This window comes from Myotis lucifugus, unplaced genomic scaffold (genome assembly GCF_000147115.1).
Source record: "Myotis lucifugus unplaced genomic scaffold, Myoluc2.0 scaffold_502, whole genome shotgun sequence".
NCBI lineage: Eukaryota > Metazoa > Chordata > Mammalia > Chiroptera > Vespertilionidae > Myotis > Myotis lucifugus.
In genome coordinates, this window is record NW_005871550.1 from 411,650 (window position 1) to 429,993 (window position 18,344).

The 18,344-nt window shown below is 39.7% G+C and overlaps 1 protein-coding gene across 1 annotated transcript in view; it reads left to right on the forward strand.

Annotated features, from left to right (window-relative positions):
* Window positions 1-4: 4 nt before the first annotated feature.
* Window positions 5-18,344, forward strand: part of TRIM44 (tripartite motif containing 44) — a gene marked incomplete at its 5' end in the record, with an annotated part of 83,301 nt that continues 64,961 nt past the window's right edge. Inside the window, 2 exons of the mRNA XM_006103738.2 lie at window positions 5-463; window positions 15,201-15,278. Coding sequence (XP_006103800.2) covers window positions 5-463; window positions 15,201-15,278 — 537 coding nt within the window. The remainder of the gene's footprint in view (window positions 464-15,200; window positions 15,279-18,344) is intronic.

Consider the following 18,344-nt stretch of genomic DNA (forward strand, 5'->3'; position numbering starts at 1 on the left):
GCCTGGGCTCCCCGGGTCCCGGGGGAAAGGCGCGGGGCAGGAGGGCGCGCAGGCCCAGGTGGAGGAGGCGGGCGACCTAGAGAGCGAGGCGGGGGAGGAGAGCGAGTCCCGGGAAATCAGTGACTCCGAAGAAGAGAGCGAGACGGAGGAGGAGAGCGAGGAAGAGAGCGAGGGCGACAGTGAGGAAGACATGGAGGACGAGCAAGAGAGCGAGGCGGAGGAAGACAACCGCGAAGATGGAGAGTCGGAGGCGGAGGGGGAAACTGAGGCAGAGAGCGAATTTGACCCGGAGATAGAAATGGAGGCGGAGAGAGTGGCCCAGAGGAGGTGCCCGGACCACGGGCTCGACTTGAGCACCTACTGCCAGGAAGATAAGCGGCTCATCTGTGTCCTGTGTCCGGTCATCGGGGCCCACCAGGGCCACCAGCTCTCCACCCTGGACGAAGCCTTCGAAGAGCTACGAGTAAGTATTGGGTCTTCAGGGCGGAGGCCGAGAGGTCAGGGCGCCTGGGTTTCAACGCAGGTGGCGTCGCTGAGGCCACATTCGCTTTGATCACGTCCCTGCAACGTTGTCTCTTCCGCTTGTTGGGAGCAGTTGGGAGCTCAGTCACCCTTTGGGTGGAACTCCGTAGGGAATCAGGTGAAAGTTCTGGACTCCGACCCGAGAGGAACGCATGTCCTCACAACATCTAGTAGACAGTTTCTGGAAGATTGGAAGGCTCTGGTCTCCGGATCCCAGATAAAAAGCACGTGTTGGGGAGATTGGACCCCACTTAAGCCTGTTCCCACAGCATCACCCTTGTTGAGACGGGTGCCTTGACTTAGGGCTCTTGAGTTTTGCCAAATGAATCCTAGCAAGTAGTGTCCACACCGCCCAGGGTTGGGGTTTTGATAATCACTTCGTGTGTGCCCAGAGTTCCTTTTAGGTTCTTCATGTCTGATACTTGTTTGGAAGAGAGGATGAAAGGGTGGAGGCAACATTGGGATGGGAATGGGGGGGTCTTGAGTCCTCCATCTTTTGTAAGAAGGCGTTGCTGATCCCCTAGAATAGTGTTTGGAAAGTAGTGGACATTACTAAATATTTGTTGAATGAATGAACTTTCAAATGACTTTCCTTTTATTTATAGTGTGATTTATACAATCGATGAAACTACGGGCATTAACCAGGGAGGAATGTTTGAATGGAGTGATCAGTTTATTGATTGACTGATTGATTGGTTGATTGATTTGAGAGAGAGAGAGAGAGAGAGAAGAAGGGAGGGGGGAGAGAAACATCAAATTGTTGTTCCACTTATTCACCCACTCATTGGTTGATGTATGTGCCCTGACTGGAGATGGAACTCAAAACCATGATGTATCCAGCGACACACTGACCAACTGAGCTACTCTGCCAGGGCTGGAGTGATCAGTTTATTAAGTGATCACTTCATTAGTGAATGTTGTCATCTTTGATGATTTTTAATTCCATAAGTCACATTGCTGGCACTGAGATACATACTGTATAATGAAAATCCTTGCATTAAAATTTTCATTTTTTTAATGGAAAATACACACTCAAAATGTGTAAAACTACATGCACAGTCTGTCAAGTAATTTTAAAGTGATTAAGAATAGAATATTAGCAGTGTTAAAGCCCTGTGCCCTTTTCCAGTTATAACCATTGCCCACTTAGTAACCATTATCCTGACTTTTACAGTGATAATTTCCTTGCTTATTTTTTATACTTTTACCACATATGTATGCATTCCTGAACTTACTTGAACTTGGCACAGTGGGTATAATATGTCATTGTGTTTAAGATTCATCTAGCAGGTGAATCTTATTTGTTTATTTTCATTGTTGTATAGAATTTCATTTTATGAATATGCCACAACTTACCTATTCTGTCAATAATAAACATGCCACAACTTACCTATTCTGTCAATAATAAACATTTGAGTCCAGCTGGCATGGCTCAGTGGTTGAGCATCAACCTATGAACCAGGAGGTCATGGTTGGATTCCCAGTCAGGGCACATGCCCGGGTGGTGGGGGTGGATCCCCAGTGTGGGGCGAGCATCTCTCATCGTTGATGTTTCTATCTCTCTCTCTCCCTCTCCCTTCCTCTCTGAAATCAATAAAAATGTATTTTAAAAATAATTACAATGAATATTTAATTTCCAAATTCTGGAGCTTCTGGCCATCATAAATGTTGGTATAAATAATCTTGTTCATGTCTCCCAGCACCCATCTGCATACAGTTAAGTGAAATATAAACCTAAGACTGTGATTGTTGGGTCATAGACTATGAATATCTATATATATAAAAGCCTAAGCAACTGTTAGACCGGTAGCTATGACACACACTGACCACCAGGGGGCAAACGCTCAATGCATAGACATGGAAACATGGAACAGACTGATTGGGGGTGGGGGGGGGTGGTCCCTTCGCCTGCCTGTGCCCTCTCGCACTCCGGGACCCCTCAGAGGATGTCAGGCTGCTGGTTTCGGCCCCATCCCCGCAGGCCAGGCCAAGGGACCCCACTGGTGCACGAATCCATGCACCGGGCCTCTAGTCTTTAACATTACTAGATGCTGCCAAATAGTTTCCAAAGTGGTTGTACCAATTTCCATTGCCATGAAGAGTGCTTGAGAGATCTTGCTCTGTATCCTCAGGAACAGTTGCTATTACAGAATTTTTAATTTTTGTCAATCTTGTGGATATGTAATATCTTCTTGTGGTTTAAATTTGCATTCCTCTGATCACTGATGACTGAATATCTTGTATTTCTTCTTTTGAAGTGTCCATTCAGGTCCTTTCTATTGGTTTATCTATCTTTTCCTCATTAATTTATAGAAGTTTTACATGTTTATTTCTGACTTATTTGTTGTTTATATATATGAGTTGCAAGTATCTTCTTATATACTCTGTTTTCTCTTTTTCTTTTTAAAAATTTGTGCCTTGAATGAAGTTGTTTATTTTAATGTAATAGAATTTTCATCAATAATTTTCTTTATTGTTAGTGCTTTTTGTGCTTTGTTCAACTTAGTATTGATTTTTGTGTAGTGGAGGTAGGGGCTCAATTTCATTCTCCTCTCCCACATACAGATAGCCAGCTGCACTAGCAGTATTTATTGAAAATCCTATCCTTTCTACACTGATCTGCTATGCCACTTGTCATTTATCAAGTGCCCAAATGTGTGTGAATGTGTTTCTTGGCCTTTTTATTCTGTACTATTGATCTATTAGTATGTCCGTGTGTGAACAACAAGTTTTCTCAGTTATTATCACTTTGAAACATGTGTTAATATGTGGTAGGGCAAGTTCTTCCACTTTGTTCTTCTTGGAGAGTGTCTTATCCAGTCTGGCCATTTACATTTCTTAGACTCATACTATAAAGTTATATAAAATAAGCCTGCAGGATGTTTTCTGTATCGTATTTAATTTATAAACCAATACATGAAGAATTAATATCATAACAACGTGAAGTTTTCTAATCTATTTATTTAGGTGTTTTTATTGCCTTACAATAAAGTTTTATAATTTTTTTCTGAAAGATCCTTTACGTCATTGTGAAAAATATTCCTGGTTACTTACAATTTTACAGTATTGTAAAAAATGTTTTTAATTTTTGTTTTCTAATTGTTTGTATATAGGAGTATGATTAACTTTTACATATGAATTTTTATATTAAGGTATCTTCTTAAATTCCTTTACATATTATAGTAATTAATCTATAGGTTCATTCTGCCTAGATGATAATGTTATTTGCAAAGAGGGACAGTTTTTGTTTCTTTTTAATCCTTATACCTGTTGTTGTTTTTCTTGCCTTACTGCCCTGGGTAAGACCTGAAGTATAATGTTTAATATAAGTGATAGTGGTTATTCTGGCTTTGTTCCTAATTGAGGGATGACTTACAACATTTCACAAATAATGTGATAGTAGTTTGTTTTTTTGTTTACATATATATTTTATCAGATTAAGAAATCTCCCTTCTATCCTAATTTATTAAAGAGTTTTCTTTAATACTGAATGGACTCTAAGTTTTATCAAATACTTTTTCTGTATCTATTAGGGTATACATGTGATTTTACACTTACTATGTTAATGTGATTAATTACATTAACTGATTTACTATTAAATTTAAAAATCAGTGATATATTTACATGTCTCAAAAGCCTATCTTTCACCTTTGCCCCTTTCACCTGGTTTCCCACTTTCATTAAAATTTTTTGCTTTATCTTTCAAGTGCTTCTTTTAGCAAATACAGGTATAGGCATATATATGGTCTCATTTCCATCCCTTTGTGTCATTATTATTATATTGTATAATTAGAGCAACCTTGTATTTCTAGAGCAAACCCAACTTGGTCATGATGAAGTGTCCTTACATTTTTGAGTTTGGTTTATTAATAATTTGTGTAGGTTTTTAATTTATATTTATGGGAGAAATTTACTCATAAGTTTCTTTTACTGTCCTCATGAGATTTTACTATCAAGGTTATGCTGGCTTCATAATATGAGTTAAGTTGTTTGCTTCTCACATGTTTTCTTTTTCTTTCTCTTTTAATGCTCTGGAAGTGTTTGTATAAGATTGGAATATTTTTTCCTAGAGTGATTGGTAGTTGGCTACTCTGCAGTCTATGGGTTTGAGTCCTGTTATATTAAACGACCATGGAAGCCTTCTGGACTTGAAAAGACAGAGGGTTTAGGGGAGGAGTGAGAGGGAGGACAGGAGAAAGAATTTTGTTTTGTTTTGTATAGTATTTTTGGCTATGATTCTATTTAATGGTTATAGTTTTGCCCAAGTTGTCTATTTTCCTTAAGTCAATTTTAATGTTATTTTCCCAAGAGTTGTTTATTTTATCTAAATTTCCAAATGTATTAGTACAAATATGTGAATCATATTCTATTATCTTTTGTTCATACTGCAGCTATCCTCTTTATTCCTTTAAGAATAAAGTAAGCGTATTCATTTATAATCAGTGATGTTTTCAGTAGGTGAAGACTTTTTAGGTCTCTATTATTGTTTTTGATGGTGTTTTTCTTGTTCCTTTATTTCTTTTTGTTCATTATGTTTGACGGCATAGCTTCTCATTGCCTTTAAAACATTATTTGTTGGGATTTTCCAAGTCTTGGCATGAAACTGTATTTGAAGGAGGATTTCAGTTTGCTTCCGCTAAAGCTTGAAAGTATAACTTATTTAGAATCTCCTTAAACTAAGTTGCTTGAGACCAATTTTCAGGAAATGTCTTCCAAAGTTTACAGCCTCTTTAAGAATTTTCTTTCATCCCAACCCAAGCCACCCATCAACCCATTTTGTTCAGCTCCAAGGCAACACTCCCCACAGTCCCCTTTGGAGGGTCAGGTAGTGACAAGTTCCCTTTGGTTTGCCTTTACTCTGTGGCTTTACTCTTTGGCAGGGTTGGGAAGATTCCAAATCTGTATGGAAAGGGTCTTCTTTAAATGTCCCAAATGCCATAGGCTTTGCTTTCAGTTACTTTCTGCTCACCTGCCTAACTTTCGACTCCTAATCAAATAAATGCTCAGCACAGTTTCTTTCAATCTGTTAATGTCCTGGGTTCAAAAGCTGCTTACTGTACTCTGCTTATCTTAACATTGGAACAGTATTACTAACAAAACTATAGACTTTATTAGAATTTCACCAATTTTTGCTCTGATGACTTCTGTACCAGGATCCTATGGCCACAAAGAATGGATAGCCCAAAACCTTTAGTCTTGATATGTGGAGTAGAGGTGAGAATGGGACGAGAGAAACACAGAACTCTGGCCCTGGTGTGTTTTTGTCTTTGGCGTATGTCTATTAGTATTACTGGGATCAAGTCAGCATGGCATTGGGAAGAAATCAACATTGATGCCCTTTTCAGATATCAAAAATGAATCAAGAATTAAAAAATAAAACCAACCAACCAAACATAATTCTCCAAATATACTAAAGGCTCAATCCATAGTTTATGGCAAATAACCATATGGGCAGTGACTCTGATATACATTATAATGTGCTAGATTATTCTTGTTGAACATTTAATTATAAAACTCACTTCAGATGTGTTTAGCTAGTTTTTTGGCAGGTAGCAGAGTAATTTGCTTTTAACTTAAACAGACTATTAGAGAAAAACATTCATTGTAATATGTTGAAACTATAGCATGTAGTTAACTTAGTGTCAAAGACTGATATTTTTAAGTTAATTTTATTTATTTGAATAATTTTTGAGTACTATGGTGAGATGTATGAACTATTGAGAATAATAATAAGTGGTTCCTAACATCAGAAAGCTTATACATAGTCTTATAGGAAAGATACAAACAGTATGTTATGTGGACTCAGAGAAATTAATTTCTGCTGGAGGCATGGAATCAGCAAAGATTTCTTGGAGGTGATGGTGTTGGAGGTGCTCCTTCAAAGATAGGATTTTACTAGTAGATACAGACTATTAGGTAAACTTCTTCTGTGTTCCCATAACAACAGCTGGTACACATTTATTGTAGCACTAAATGCGGTATACTGTCAATGTCATTTCCATGTCTCTTTCCTGTGTGGTTATAAACTCTGCTAGGTTAGGGCTATATGTTATCCATCTCTGTGTTCTCAGCACCTAGCACAGGGCCTGTTGGATATATATATATATGGAGATATATATATATATATATATATATATATATATATATATATATATATGAAATATTTGGTACATTTATGCTATGAAGTATAATCTCCTCTAGTTCCAGGGCATCAAAGAGACAGTATTACATATGATTTAGTATATAAATGTTTACATTAAGTTCAGTTGCATCTAAAATAATGAAAAAATTTGGAAAAATCCAAAATAACAGCAACTCAAACAAGATAGATGTTTATTTCTCTCTTGTGTAAAAGAGATAGACACAGTCTAAAGCTGGTATGGAGGAACAACGAGGTTATGAAGAATCTAGGCTTTTTCCAGCTCCGTTCTGCCATCCTTATGATGTAATGGACCAGGATGACTGCTGCGGGACCAGCCAGCACATTCAAGTTCAGGATAGCAGGCATAGGAAAGTGAAGAAGGGCACTCCCCTCTTTTTTAAGAGAAGCCCCAGAAGTTGCACACATTGCTGCTGATGTTTCATTGGCCAGAATTCAGTACCATGTACTTATCGTGTTGAAAGAGGAGCTGGGAAATAATCTTTCTCCAGGCCACAGTGTATCTAGCTAAAAGCTGTGTTCTGTTACTAAGGAGTGGGAGAATGAATATGAATGACCCAGCAGTCTTGTTTTAGTTGGCTACTTTGCAGTCTATGGGTTTGAGTCCTATTCTGATACTTATGAGCTGTGTCATGTTGGATAATTCACTTAGCCTCTTGGAGTCTTAGCTTCCTCATATGTAACATGGGTATCAAAATTGTTTCTCTTCATTGGGTTATACAGTGAGGAACAATCAAGATCATACATGTGAAGAGCACAGTGCCTGTGATATAATAAGCCCTCAGCAGTTGGTGGCTCTTATTCTTACTACTGTTACAGAGCCATCTGAGGTTCTATTCTGAGTTCAATGCCAGACCAGTTAGTCTGGCAGCAGCAGAAGTTTTGGATACTGAGTTTCTTTGGGTGAAAGCTATTCAGCCCCCTCTCCTTCTGCTCCTTCTGCCTTCTCTACTCTGGTGGGCAGATAGGCTGGTGAAAAACTTGTCTTCAGAGAAGAGGCTCCTGTATATTTCGGTGTCCTGCTGGTGCCTTATGCACTAGCTAACCAAAACACAGCTGGTAAGCCTAATTTTAGGTTCACAAGTCTTGCTGGTTGTCCTCTTTAAATTCTGTTTTACATTCTGAACTGTTGGAAATTTTATAGAAGCAGAGGGGAGGCAGGGGCAATATTCCCTTTACTTTCTGGTTAGAAAATAGCCTCCATTTTCTTTCAGTAGGCAATTATGGGGAGGAATGTTATAGGCATCCCTACTGTTCTCCACTCTGTATTTTGGGTCTGTGTGAACCCTGGCAGGATGTAACCTGTGTTGAGTGGTAAATTCTGATTTAATGTGTGTGAAGAATGAAAATGCTAACCTTCAACTGAGGTTATAAAACTAAGAGTCAGGAAACTCTTGTCTGCTGTTGAATTTTGAGATTCCGAAGTGATCGTTATGACTAGTCGATGAACGATGGGTCGACCAGTCGCTATGACACACACTGACCACCAGGGGGTAGATGCTCAATGCAGGAGCTGCCCCCTGGTGGTCATTACACTCCCACGGCCAACCTCCCATAGCCAGCCAACCTTCCTCAGTCCCTCCCCCCTCCCACCCCTGCTGGCCACCCGGATCTGCCCTGATCGGGACTGGGTGAGAAGGCCCTGATCGGCCCCAATTGCCAGCCAGGCCAAGGGACCCCACCTGTGCACGATTTTGTGCACTGGGCCTCTAGTAGTAATAATAACAGTTTTTGAGTGGTTTTAGGTCAGGTGCTTTTCATTTATTTTTTCAGTTGATCTCAATAAAATTCCCACAGTCAGCTGTGTTATTATGATTCTTATTTACAAATAAGGAAATTGATACTCAAAGAGGTTGAGATTTGCAGATGGTCACTTAGCTAATAAGTGGAAAGACCAGGATATGGATCTAGGTCTGATCCTAAAGTACATGTTCTTTCCACCATCTCATTTTGCCTCTATTCTTACTTAGTTATTTCGACTTACATTTAACCTCTCTAAATGGTACACACACTCTCCTGACGTATGAAGGCATTTAATATGTACACACTTTTTGAATATTCTAAAACTAGTCTTTCCCTTCTATCTGAAATTTTCTTCCTGGAAATTTTATAGAGTATTTTGACTAGTAATAGGTTGTTTTATTTTTTTTAAATATGGTACCAACACAAGGATAGAAAAAAACAAAACAGGCAGCCAGTATTCTTTCTGAACTCAGCATCCTCTGAATCTTTGTAATATTGATTCAATACTTAGGAGCCATTTGAGGATATTTAAGTGACTTACAGTTACATTTCTACTGACACAAGACTTTTCTTTTGGTGCCCAGATGGTTATTGGCACTCGACTGACTCCCATAATAAAACAGAGACTGGTTGTCAAGAAATAATTCTTGTTCTGATGCCATGTTTACCTACCATATTGCAACTTTGTTTCTGCCCCTTGCCCATTTTCAAAGGATGTTTACATTAGAATGAGCTATTTTATTTCTGTATTTTGGGGTGAATGGATAGACAAGTGTTGAGATATTCTGAACCTCTATGAAGAAAGACATCTCAACTTTCTTGGTGTTTAAACAAGGACCCTTAAAGGTAAAACAAACAAAAAGCCCTTCAGAGAGAGCTGCTTCCAGGGATAGCAACTTCAGATGTCTACAGGGAGGAGAAAAGTAATGTAAATGAGAGAAGCAAGCCAGGGTAACCATGACAAATTGGAGAGAGCTGGCCTGGGCTGAAGTGATAGTTGCTATTCAGCTTCAGCTAATTGCTGCTATGTGGGAATGGGAGCCCAGTACAATCATACCTTTGATTTTCAAAAGAAGCTAGAACGTTTTATTGTTATGTAATATCTCCTGATTTTTAAATTAGCAACTAATTTAAAAATTCCCATTATACTGTGTGGGACAACACTCTAAAGACCTAAAAAGTTCTGTAGGCTGCAGGCTGCATACTAGTATACATAGGTTCTGATTTGTCCCTTTTCCCTCATTTACGGATGGAGAAACAGAAACCCAGAGATATAAAATGACTCATTCAAACTCACACAGCAGTTAGTGGAGGAACCAGGAATAGAACCTGGATCTCCTTTCTCTTTGTGCAATATTCTTTTCACTCTGGGAAGGTTAAACTTTTGGGGGACTCTGAGGAAAGCTAAATCCTTTCCCTAGGAAAGTGCATGTACATTTCACATTTTGCATACAATTTTGGGGATTTCAAACTGCCTGCAATCCATACATAAACACCAGATAAAGACCTCTCTCTCTTACCTGCTGGTTCATATGTTTTCAGTGCAGAGGGAATGGAGTCCCAGTATTTATACTTGGGCAAACCCATGGAGAGAAGCACTCCAAGAAGCTGTAGGTCTGTCCTTCCTTCTCTCCTCCCTTCCCTTTGTAGACTTACATTTAGGTAAGTCTAGGACTCTTCCTACTACTATTCCTGATACTGGTTCCTCAAATCATTGCTTTTCTAGTTTTTTATGTACATATATACATCACCCATAGAAAATAAGAGTTTTGTGGTTTTATAAAAAAATGAATATAGCATTTTGCAAATTAATTCAACATTATGTCTTGTCTTGTATCCAAGTACATACAGATTACTTTATTTTGATTTGCTATATCATATTTTATAATTGGTTAATTATGTAATTTATTTAGCCACCCACTATTTTTAACTTTTATCTTCACCCAAGGATATTTTTTCATTGATTTTCAGAGAGAGGGAAATACAGAGAAATATCAATGTGAGAAAAACACATGGATTAGTTGCCTCCTGCAGGAGCCCCAACCAGGGCCTGGGTCGGGAAGCCTGCAACTTCTGGTCAAGGGAGGTACGTGCCCTTGATAGGAATCGAACCCGGGACCCTTCAGTCTGCAGGCCTACACTCTATCCACTGAGCCAGTCCAGCTAGCAGTGGTCAGCAAACTGCGGCTCGGCAAACCGCGGCTCGCGAGCCACATGCAGCTCTTTGGCCCCTTGAGTGTGGATCTTCCACAAAATACCACGTGCAGGCGCGCATGTACAGTGCGATTGAAACTTTGTGGCCCATGCGCAGAAGTCGCTATTTTGTGGAAGAGCCGGTATTTTGTGGAAGATCGACACTCAAGGGGCCAAAGAGCTGCATGTGGCTCGTGAGCTGCTGTTTGCCGACCACGGGTAGGGCAAGTCACCCACTATTGATGGATACTTAGAATGTTTTCAGTATTATAAACAGTGCTGCAATAAATATTTTTGTCCATGCCTTCTAGACACATGTGCTAGTGTTTCTCAAGAGGTGAAAGAGAGAAATGGATTTGCTAGGCATTTGACTTCAGAGTAGTTTTATCATTTTATATCAGCAACATATGAAAGTCCCGTTAACCCAGAGCCCCACATCACTTGATATTATCAAATCAAAACTTTTTCAGTATAATGGATGAGACATGTTAAGTAATTTGAGCTTTTAAAAACATGTTTTCATATGTTTATTAGCCATTTGACATTTCTATAATGTTCATACCCTTTGTTGGGATTTCTTTTGGGCTCATTTGTCTTTTTCTTATTTATAGGAATCCCTTATGTATTTTCTTGTGTACTCTTGATGCCAAGTTCTTCGGTTGTATTTTTAATCTTTCTCATTTGGATCTTTCTGATCCTTGTTTTGTTGTTTCCTAGCTCTATAATTTTGGGAACATCGTTTGACTTCCACAGAACTATTTCCCCCATTATGAAGTGAGAATACACTAGGAAGTAGTGTTACCGTGAAATGCCAATGAAGGAGTGTGTGCAATTTGGAGGTTCCTGCAGGCATTTATTATTTCCACCAGCCATTTTCTCAAATATTGAGAATATACTACTTTTTAGGTTTAGTGTGAAATACCAATAGAAAATCATATGAAAGTGCTTTGGAGAGTAAAGAATAAGGTATTTTTGTTTTTTCTTGGTGTTATGACTCATCCCTAGGAGCTGGCTTTTGTGAAGCATCCCACATCTCTACAGATTGATCAAACTCGAGGGGTAGGGTGGGTGTCACAACATAGCACTTGTCTCTTTTTATTCCACACTCTTGTAGGGGAGGAAGGATATGCATAAACAAGATATGCTCACATTAAATTCCATGTTCTTGGAATGCATTGTGTGGGATGGAGGTGAAGAAGAGCAGTATCAGGAGAATTTGACTTCTTTGCCTCTCACAGTGCCTGCCCCAAGAATTGACATAGTAGAATCTGCCCATTTATGGAACCAAATGTCTACAAGGTTAGAATTATCTTGCCTTTTGTTACTATTCTGGTCTTCTCAGCTTGAACACAGGTTTCAGAGGCAGCTGTTCTATTCCACCAGGGAAGGGAAGTATGAGGATACAATCCCCTGTTCCCATTCCCTTTTGTCTAATGACTGTCCTTTGCAAACAAACAATTAACTAAAACATGATACCACCCTGGGGCACTCATACTCAAAAAACACCTTAGACCTAGACAACCCTCTGCCCCTGCCCTGTACCCCATGCTTTAGAAGACCCTTCTTTCGCCATATTCATCGCCTTCTAGACCACTCTCCAAATACCAAGGATCTAGGAATTAGCTGATGAATTACATTGAGCCTACTTCAGGACCTGCAGAGCCTCTTTCTAATTCATCCTCCCGAAGATGGATCAAGCCATTAGACCCCGCCCCTGCTATGTGCTTTTCAAGGTCAGGGTGGTCAAGGGCAACTACTTGAGAGGGATATTCCCAGAACCTAAGTGTACTAGTTTGAATGTGTTTAGGCTTCGTAAGGAAAGGGCTTCAGGAAAGGACTGGGGTGTGGAAAGAGAAGGATGGTGGATTGGGGGGGGCAGGGTCCTCCATTTGTACTCTAGTCCAGCGCTGCAGTTGTCAGGAAGAGGTCTGCCCAGAGGAGCCTCTTTCTTCTGACCAACTGCTTATGTTATGGGTTAAAAAATGCCACAGGGGAAGGTTTTTTCACCACCCAGTTAGAGACCTTGTATAGCTGGCTCAATATAGACCCCAATTGAGCTTTGAGACTAATCCTCAAAGAGAGTGGGGTGGGGAGGTGGAATGGTGGATCTCCTGAAGGGAGAGTCTCTGTGCCTCCCCTCTCTGTCCCCTGGGCAGGCAGTGCTGCTGATGCTTTGTTAAAAGGAGAAAGGATTCTGCTGACACACTGTCTTTTTATGAAAGAAAGCTAAGGGTTCCCTTATCTCTCCACACAAGGCACATCTGCCTGCAAACAGGCTGTCTGCTTCTTAGGGATTCCTTCATCCTTCCGTTTGCTTTCTGAATCTTTTAAGGCACAGTTTCACACATTCCTGTCTGTGCTCTAGAGCCAGGGGGAAAGTCATAATATATCAGGGCTCTTGCTGAGGAGCTTAAAATGGGCTCTGGCAGCTGGGATGTGAGAGAAGAGAGCTTTCCAGGGACAAGTGACCTGCTTGTTCAGCCAGTGAGAAACAGGCTAGAGGAATGGTATCACCAGACAGGCTTCATTGTCTGATCATTTCATAAAAGCGAGATTGTGTCTGGCAACCTAACCCATTTTTAGGTTCTTTGTGTCTCACCCACTCCCTGGTATGTGACCTCCAGATTCCTTTCCCAGTTGCCTACTGTGATACCACAGAAGTGAAAGATTTAAATTGGTGAAGAAATTTGGAGAGTTGTAAATCGTCATTTTAAACATACATATTATTAAATTTTAGAACCACAGCTAAAATGGGAATGTCAACGAAGGTGTGTTTGGAGCGTACATCTAAAGTGGGTATCTGCCTTAGTCATGTTACATCAGATTGTTTCTATATAGGTTTGGGAGAGAAAGGAGGTTACATGGGGAAAAAAATTTAGCCTGTAGTCTATTTTAATCTATATGATGGGTTCTTACGAGGTGCTTATTTCCTGTTTTGGAGGAATTGGAGTTGGTTCTGCATATTTGGCAAATATCACTGATTCAGAGGACAATTTTAAGAAACAGATATTTATAGTGTTTGTTTATATTGTACTTCTTTATTTTTCCCCCTGCTCCATAAAAATGGTAACCATTTTACTTCTTCATGGTTCCTTTTAGTCACTAGTAAAATGAGGGTGATGATTCTACCCTATACCTTAGAGGAGCTGAGATTAGAAAATAAAACTAATTCATGTGGTTTTAGATCGTGCTGCATACATGTATCATTATTGGGACATTCATGTCTTAAGCTTGTATGTTCATTCTCTTATTCAGCAGATATTTTTAAATACCTTCTTGATGCTGGGCACACATACAGAGATAAAAAATGTGGTGCTTACTCTTAAGGAATTTAAAACGTTGTGAGGAAGACAGACAATAATAATAAAAGTCTCATACATCTATTGCATTTACCATGTGTCAGGCCCTGTTCTAAGAACCTTGATATATATTAGCTAATTTAATCTTACTAGAACCTTTATGAAATAGATACTGTGTTTAACTTAATGTTACAGATAAGAGAGAGGCTAAGTTACTTGCCTAAGGTCACACACTAGTGCTGGAATTGGGACTTGAATTTTTGGCTCTAGAATCTCTACTAGTATGCTCTAAATCTGTGCTGACTAATACAGTAGTCACTAGCCATATATCGCTTTGGAGCACTCAAAATATGTCTAGTCCAAGTTGAATTGGGCTGTAAGTATGAAATACACCCTAGATTTCAAAGACCTAGTATGAAAAAAAATATCTGAATACCTCATGTTGAAATTGCATGTTGCAATGATAATATTTTGGATATACTGAGTTAAATTAAATATATTAAACTTAATTTCACTTTATTTTTGTGGCTACTAGAAAACTTAAAATTACATGCATGGCTTGTGTTGCGGCTTACATTACATTTTTATTGGAATAACAGTAATAGTAGTAGGTGACATTCATTGGGCACTTACTGTGTGCCACATACTGTGCTAATACCTTTACAAACACCATTTCAATTAAGCCTCCAAATAGGAGGCTTCATTATCCCCATTTTATGGAAGGAGAAGAAGGTTTTGAGAAAGCAAGTAATTTGGCAGAGGTTAGTCAACTAGTTATGGCAGACCCCAAATTTGAAACCATTTGTCTGACTAAAAAACCCGTACTCAACCAGCACACTGTAATACCATTTCCAATGATATCTCAGGGCATTTTCTTTGAGTTTGTTTTTCTAAGAATGTTTAATATTACATACGTCTGTATTTAGTGTGTAGAAGTTCAAAATAAAAATCACTAGGTCATTAAATAGACATCTCAGAAGGAAATCTCTTTTGCAGAGCCCAGCCCTACGTGAACACTGGCACAATTGAGCACTGAGATGAAGCAGTGAGTCAGCCTGTACACATTGCATTTAATTTTCATTCCAGGCCACTGGGCAATTTATGTTCCAGCCCTCTTTATCCTTAGAGAAGAGGAAGAGGGGCAACGCGGCTCCCCCTAGTTGTTTCATTTTCTTGGCTGAGGAAAAAAAAATTGCTTTCCATTTCATTGTCCCATGAAATGCTGATTGTGTTCGAGAGAGCAACAAAATGCTGTTTAATGACCCGACTTTTCTTTTTTCTAGAGCAAAGACTCAGGCGGATTAAAGGCGGCAATGATAGAATTGGTGGAAAGGTTAAAGTTCAAGAGCTCAGACCCTAAAGTAAGTATTGTTTGGAATTTATTGAATATTGGTACCCCAAGTATGGGTATCTCCCACTTTTTGGAAGTTCACTTTACGCTACTTTGCTTTTTATGAAAGACCTGCATTAGTACCTGTTTTCACTAACTGAAAGAAATCCGGAGAGAATTTTCACTTTTATGGCTTTTATGAAGAAAAGCGAAAATAGCCTTCAGCCTTTGTTTTGCAAGGAGCTGTTAGAGGCAGCACAACCCTGAGGAGCAAGTGGCCCTGCCAAGCTCTTTCCTGAAGTTACACTCAGCATCTCAGTATCAGCCTCTATAGCTTTGACTGTGTCTGTGAGCATCTGTGTTTTATCTCCATTTATTTTGTGCATCCGTTAGCAAGATGTGTCCTAAGATATCAGAAAAGCCTCAGAGAGCTCCTAAGGGTGTTTCATTTAGCATAAAACTGGTACGCATATTTAGCATGATTTGGTACGTGATATTTTGGGGTCTGGAAACCCTAAAAATATTTTCCATGTAAATGAATGGTAAATGTGTCTTTGCTTTACACCATTTCAGCTTACAAAAGTTTCATAGGAATAGGGAAACTTGTATTTCATTCTCCTTGAGCTAAGTTTGAGGGTTGTTAACAGTCATCTATCAGAACACTGCATCAAGCCCAGCCAGCATGGCTCAGGAGTTGAGCATCGACTTATGAACCCAGTCGGGCACATGTCCATGTTATAAGTTCAATCCCCAGTGTGGAGTGTGCAGGAGGCAGCTGGTCAATGATTCTCTCTCATCATTGATGTTTCTATCTCTCTCACCTTCTCCCTTTCTTTCTGAAATCAATAAAAATATATTTGAGAGAGAGAAAAAAAAGAACACTGCATCAAGATTTAATTAAGCCTGCCCATCAAAAGCAGTGTGCTAATATGCCTAGAGATAAGTCATCTATTTTCCCTTTCTGTACTTTCTGGCTTACTAGTACAACACATAATCATTAATTGTTTTTCCTGAACTGCAGACAAGTGCATTTTTAATTTTCTTTTACCAGGCCTTTGAGACTATTGTCCTCTGTGTCCATTAAATTCAGCCAAAGGCATCTGAGATACTGATCAGCTTAATGCTGGGGACTGGAACAGGCTCCAGACCCATCCAGTTGGTGTTCAGCATTAGCAGTTTGTCTCTCCCCAACTTACAGGAGCCAGCTGTCATTGCGAATGCTTTTGTCCTCATGACCTGGAGCCTGGTCTGGGAAATGGTTTAAACTTCCCAGCTTTCTTTGCAAGACGCTGGGACTGTAGGATTGATATTCTGGGAGATGCCATACCAGGGTGGGGGTGAACTGGGAACTGAACATGCTGGAGGGATTATGACTAACACAGCCTCTCTTCTCCTGCCCAGATACTTACTGTAGCACACTACCTGATAGGGGTGCCAGCTGGCTCAGCCTGAGAGTCAGAGCCGCTCACAGTTAAATTGGGAAAGGAGCATGATTGTTTGACTTTTCACATCTCCTTTTCTTCTTTCATTTAAAGTTATTTATAAGTGGAATAAGACTAGCATTTCTTGAACACATACTGAGTGAGAGCCAGGCACTGTGCTAGGAGCCTTACATATTTTTAAAAATAATAATGGTAAAATCTACATAATGAAATTTACCTTTTTAACTGTTTTTAAGTATACAGTTCAGTGGCATTAAGTGCATTCACACTGTTGTGTGACTATCACTACCATCCATCTCCAGAACTCTATTATCTCAGACTGAAACTGTGCCCCTTAAACACTAACTCCTTATTCCACCTCCCCTCTTGCATACTTGTGATTACTTTAGCAACTCTATAAAGTAGTTTATTATTTCCATATTATTGAGAAGGACACGGAGGCTCAGACAGGTGGGGTCATTTGCCCCAAATCTAGTATAATTTAGAGCTGGATTCGAACTCTGACTCCAGGCCTGTGCTCTATCTTTTATATCATGCTGCAGACCAAGCCTTCATCTCCTTGCTACCATATGTTCACGTGTGCCTCTGTTTCCTACTCTGAAATACTATATGAAGCAGAGCCACAGAAAATGACAGTCTCTTCAAAAGTTGGCCATAGTCACCAATTACCCGATCATTTTCTCTTCATACAGCATTGAAAGTATTGGGACATTAGTAATTTTTTTTGTCTTCTGGTGTGGTTAGGGTTCCAGGGATAACATTTATTACTTTTCTTAGGTCGTAAAAAAGATCCCTGGTGTAAGTAGTTTTCCTTTAGTGAAGATGAATAAATTAATTATTAAAGACTACTGAAAGCTGCTTTTTTTAAGCAAGTTTCTCTGGTTTCTGGGACAACAGCTCTACTGTATGTTTTGTTTCTGCCACATCCACATGCTTTTAGGCAGTGAAGATGGAGAGGATATGTACAATTACACTGAGTGGCTTCTGTACGTGATGATGAATACAGGTAAAGTGCTTTGCGAGCCTCTATGAATATGCATAATACTTCTGGTGGGAAACTTGCCAGAGGTGAAAGAATTGAGTGGTCCCATGAGAGCAACCATGGAAGCCTCAGGATTTTCCCATGATGCACCATAAGCTGAAGGGTATTTGTTAGGATCTCCCTTGATCTTGGATACGTTTATACACACTCACCTCTCTTTTATCTTCTTTATCTGGCCATGGATTATTTTCCACCAACCAGTTTTATTTTTAAGCCTCCTTTTAGTCTGTCATATGCATATGCTGTATCTACCTGGAGCCAGCTTGAAGAAGGACTACGTTAGTCTGCAGCGTGATATAATGATGGAACGACTGCCAGATCACAACGTGGGGGGTGGTGAAAAGTGAGGCACTTAAAACAGAATTTCTGCAACAAAGACAATTTCCCAGCAATAAATTGGTGTCTTCCAAGCAAACCCTTAGGTTTTTAGTCTGTTCTGTTTTCCCTTGGAGCCCCACCATCCCTTTTTAGAAGTTGGCCTGTTTAAGAAAGGCAGCATCTCTCAGGCTTTCTGACCTGTCATTTCCTGGTACAGCAGCTTTCCCTAGAAGCACTGATTGAGTCATGGAGCACTGAGCACTATCTCTACCCCACTTCCTCTGGAATTCCCTAA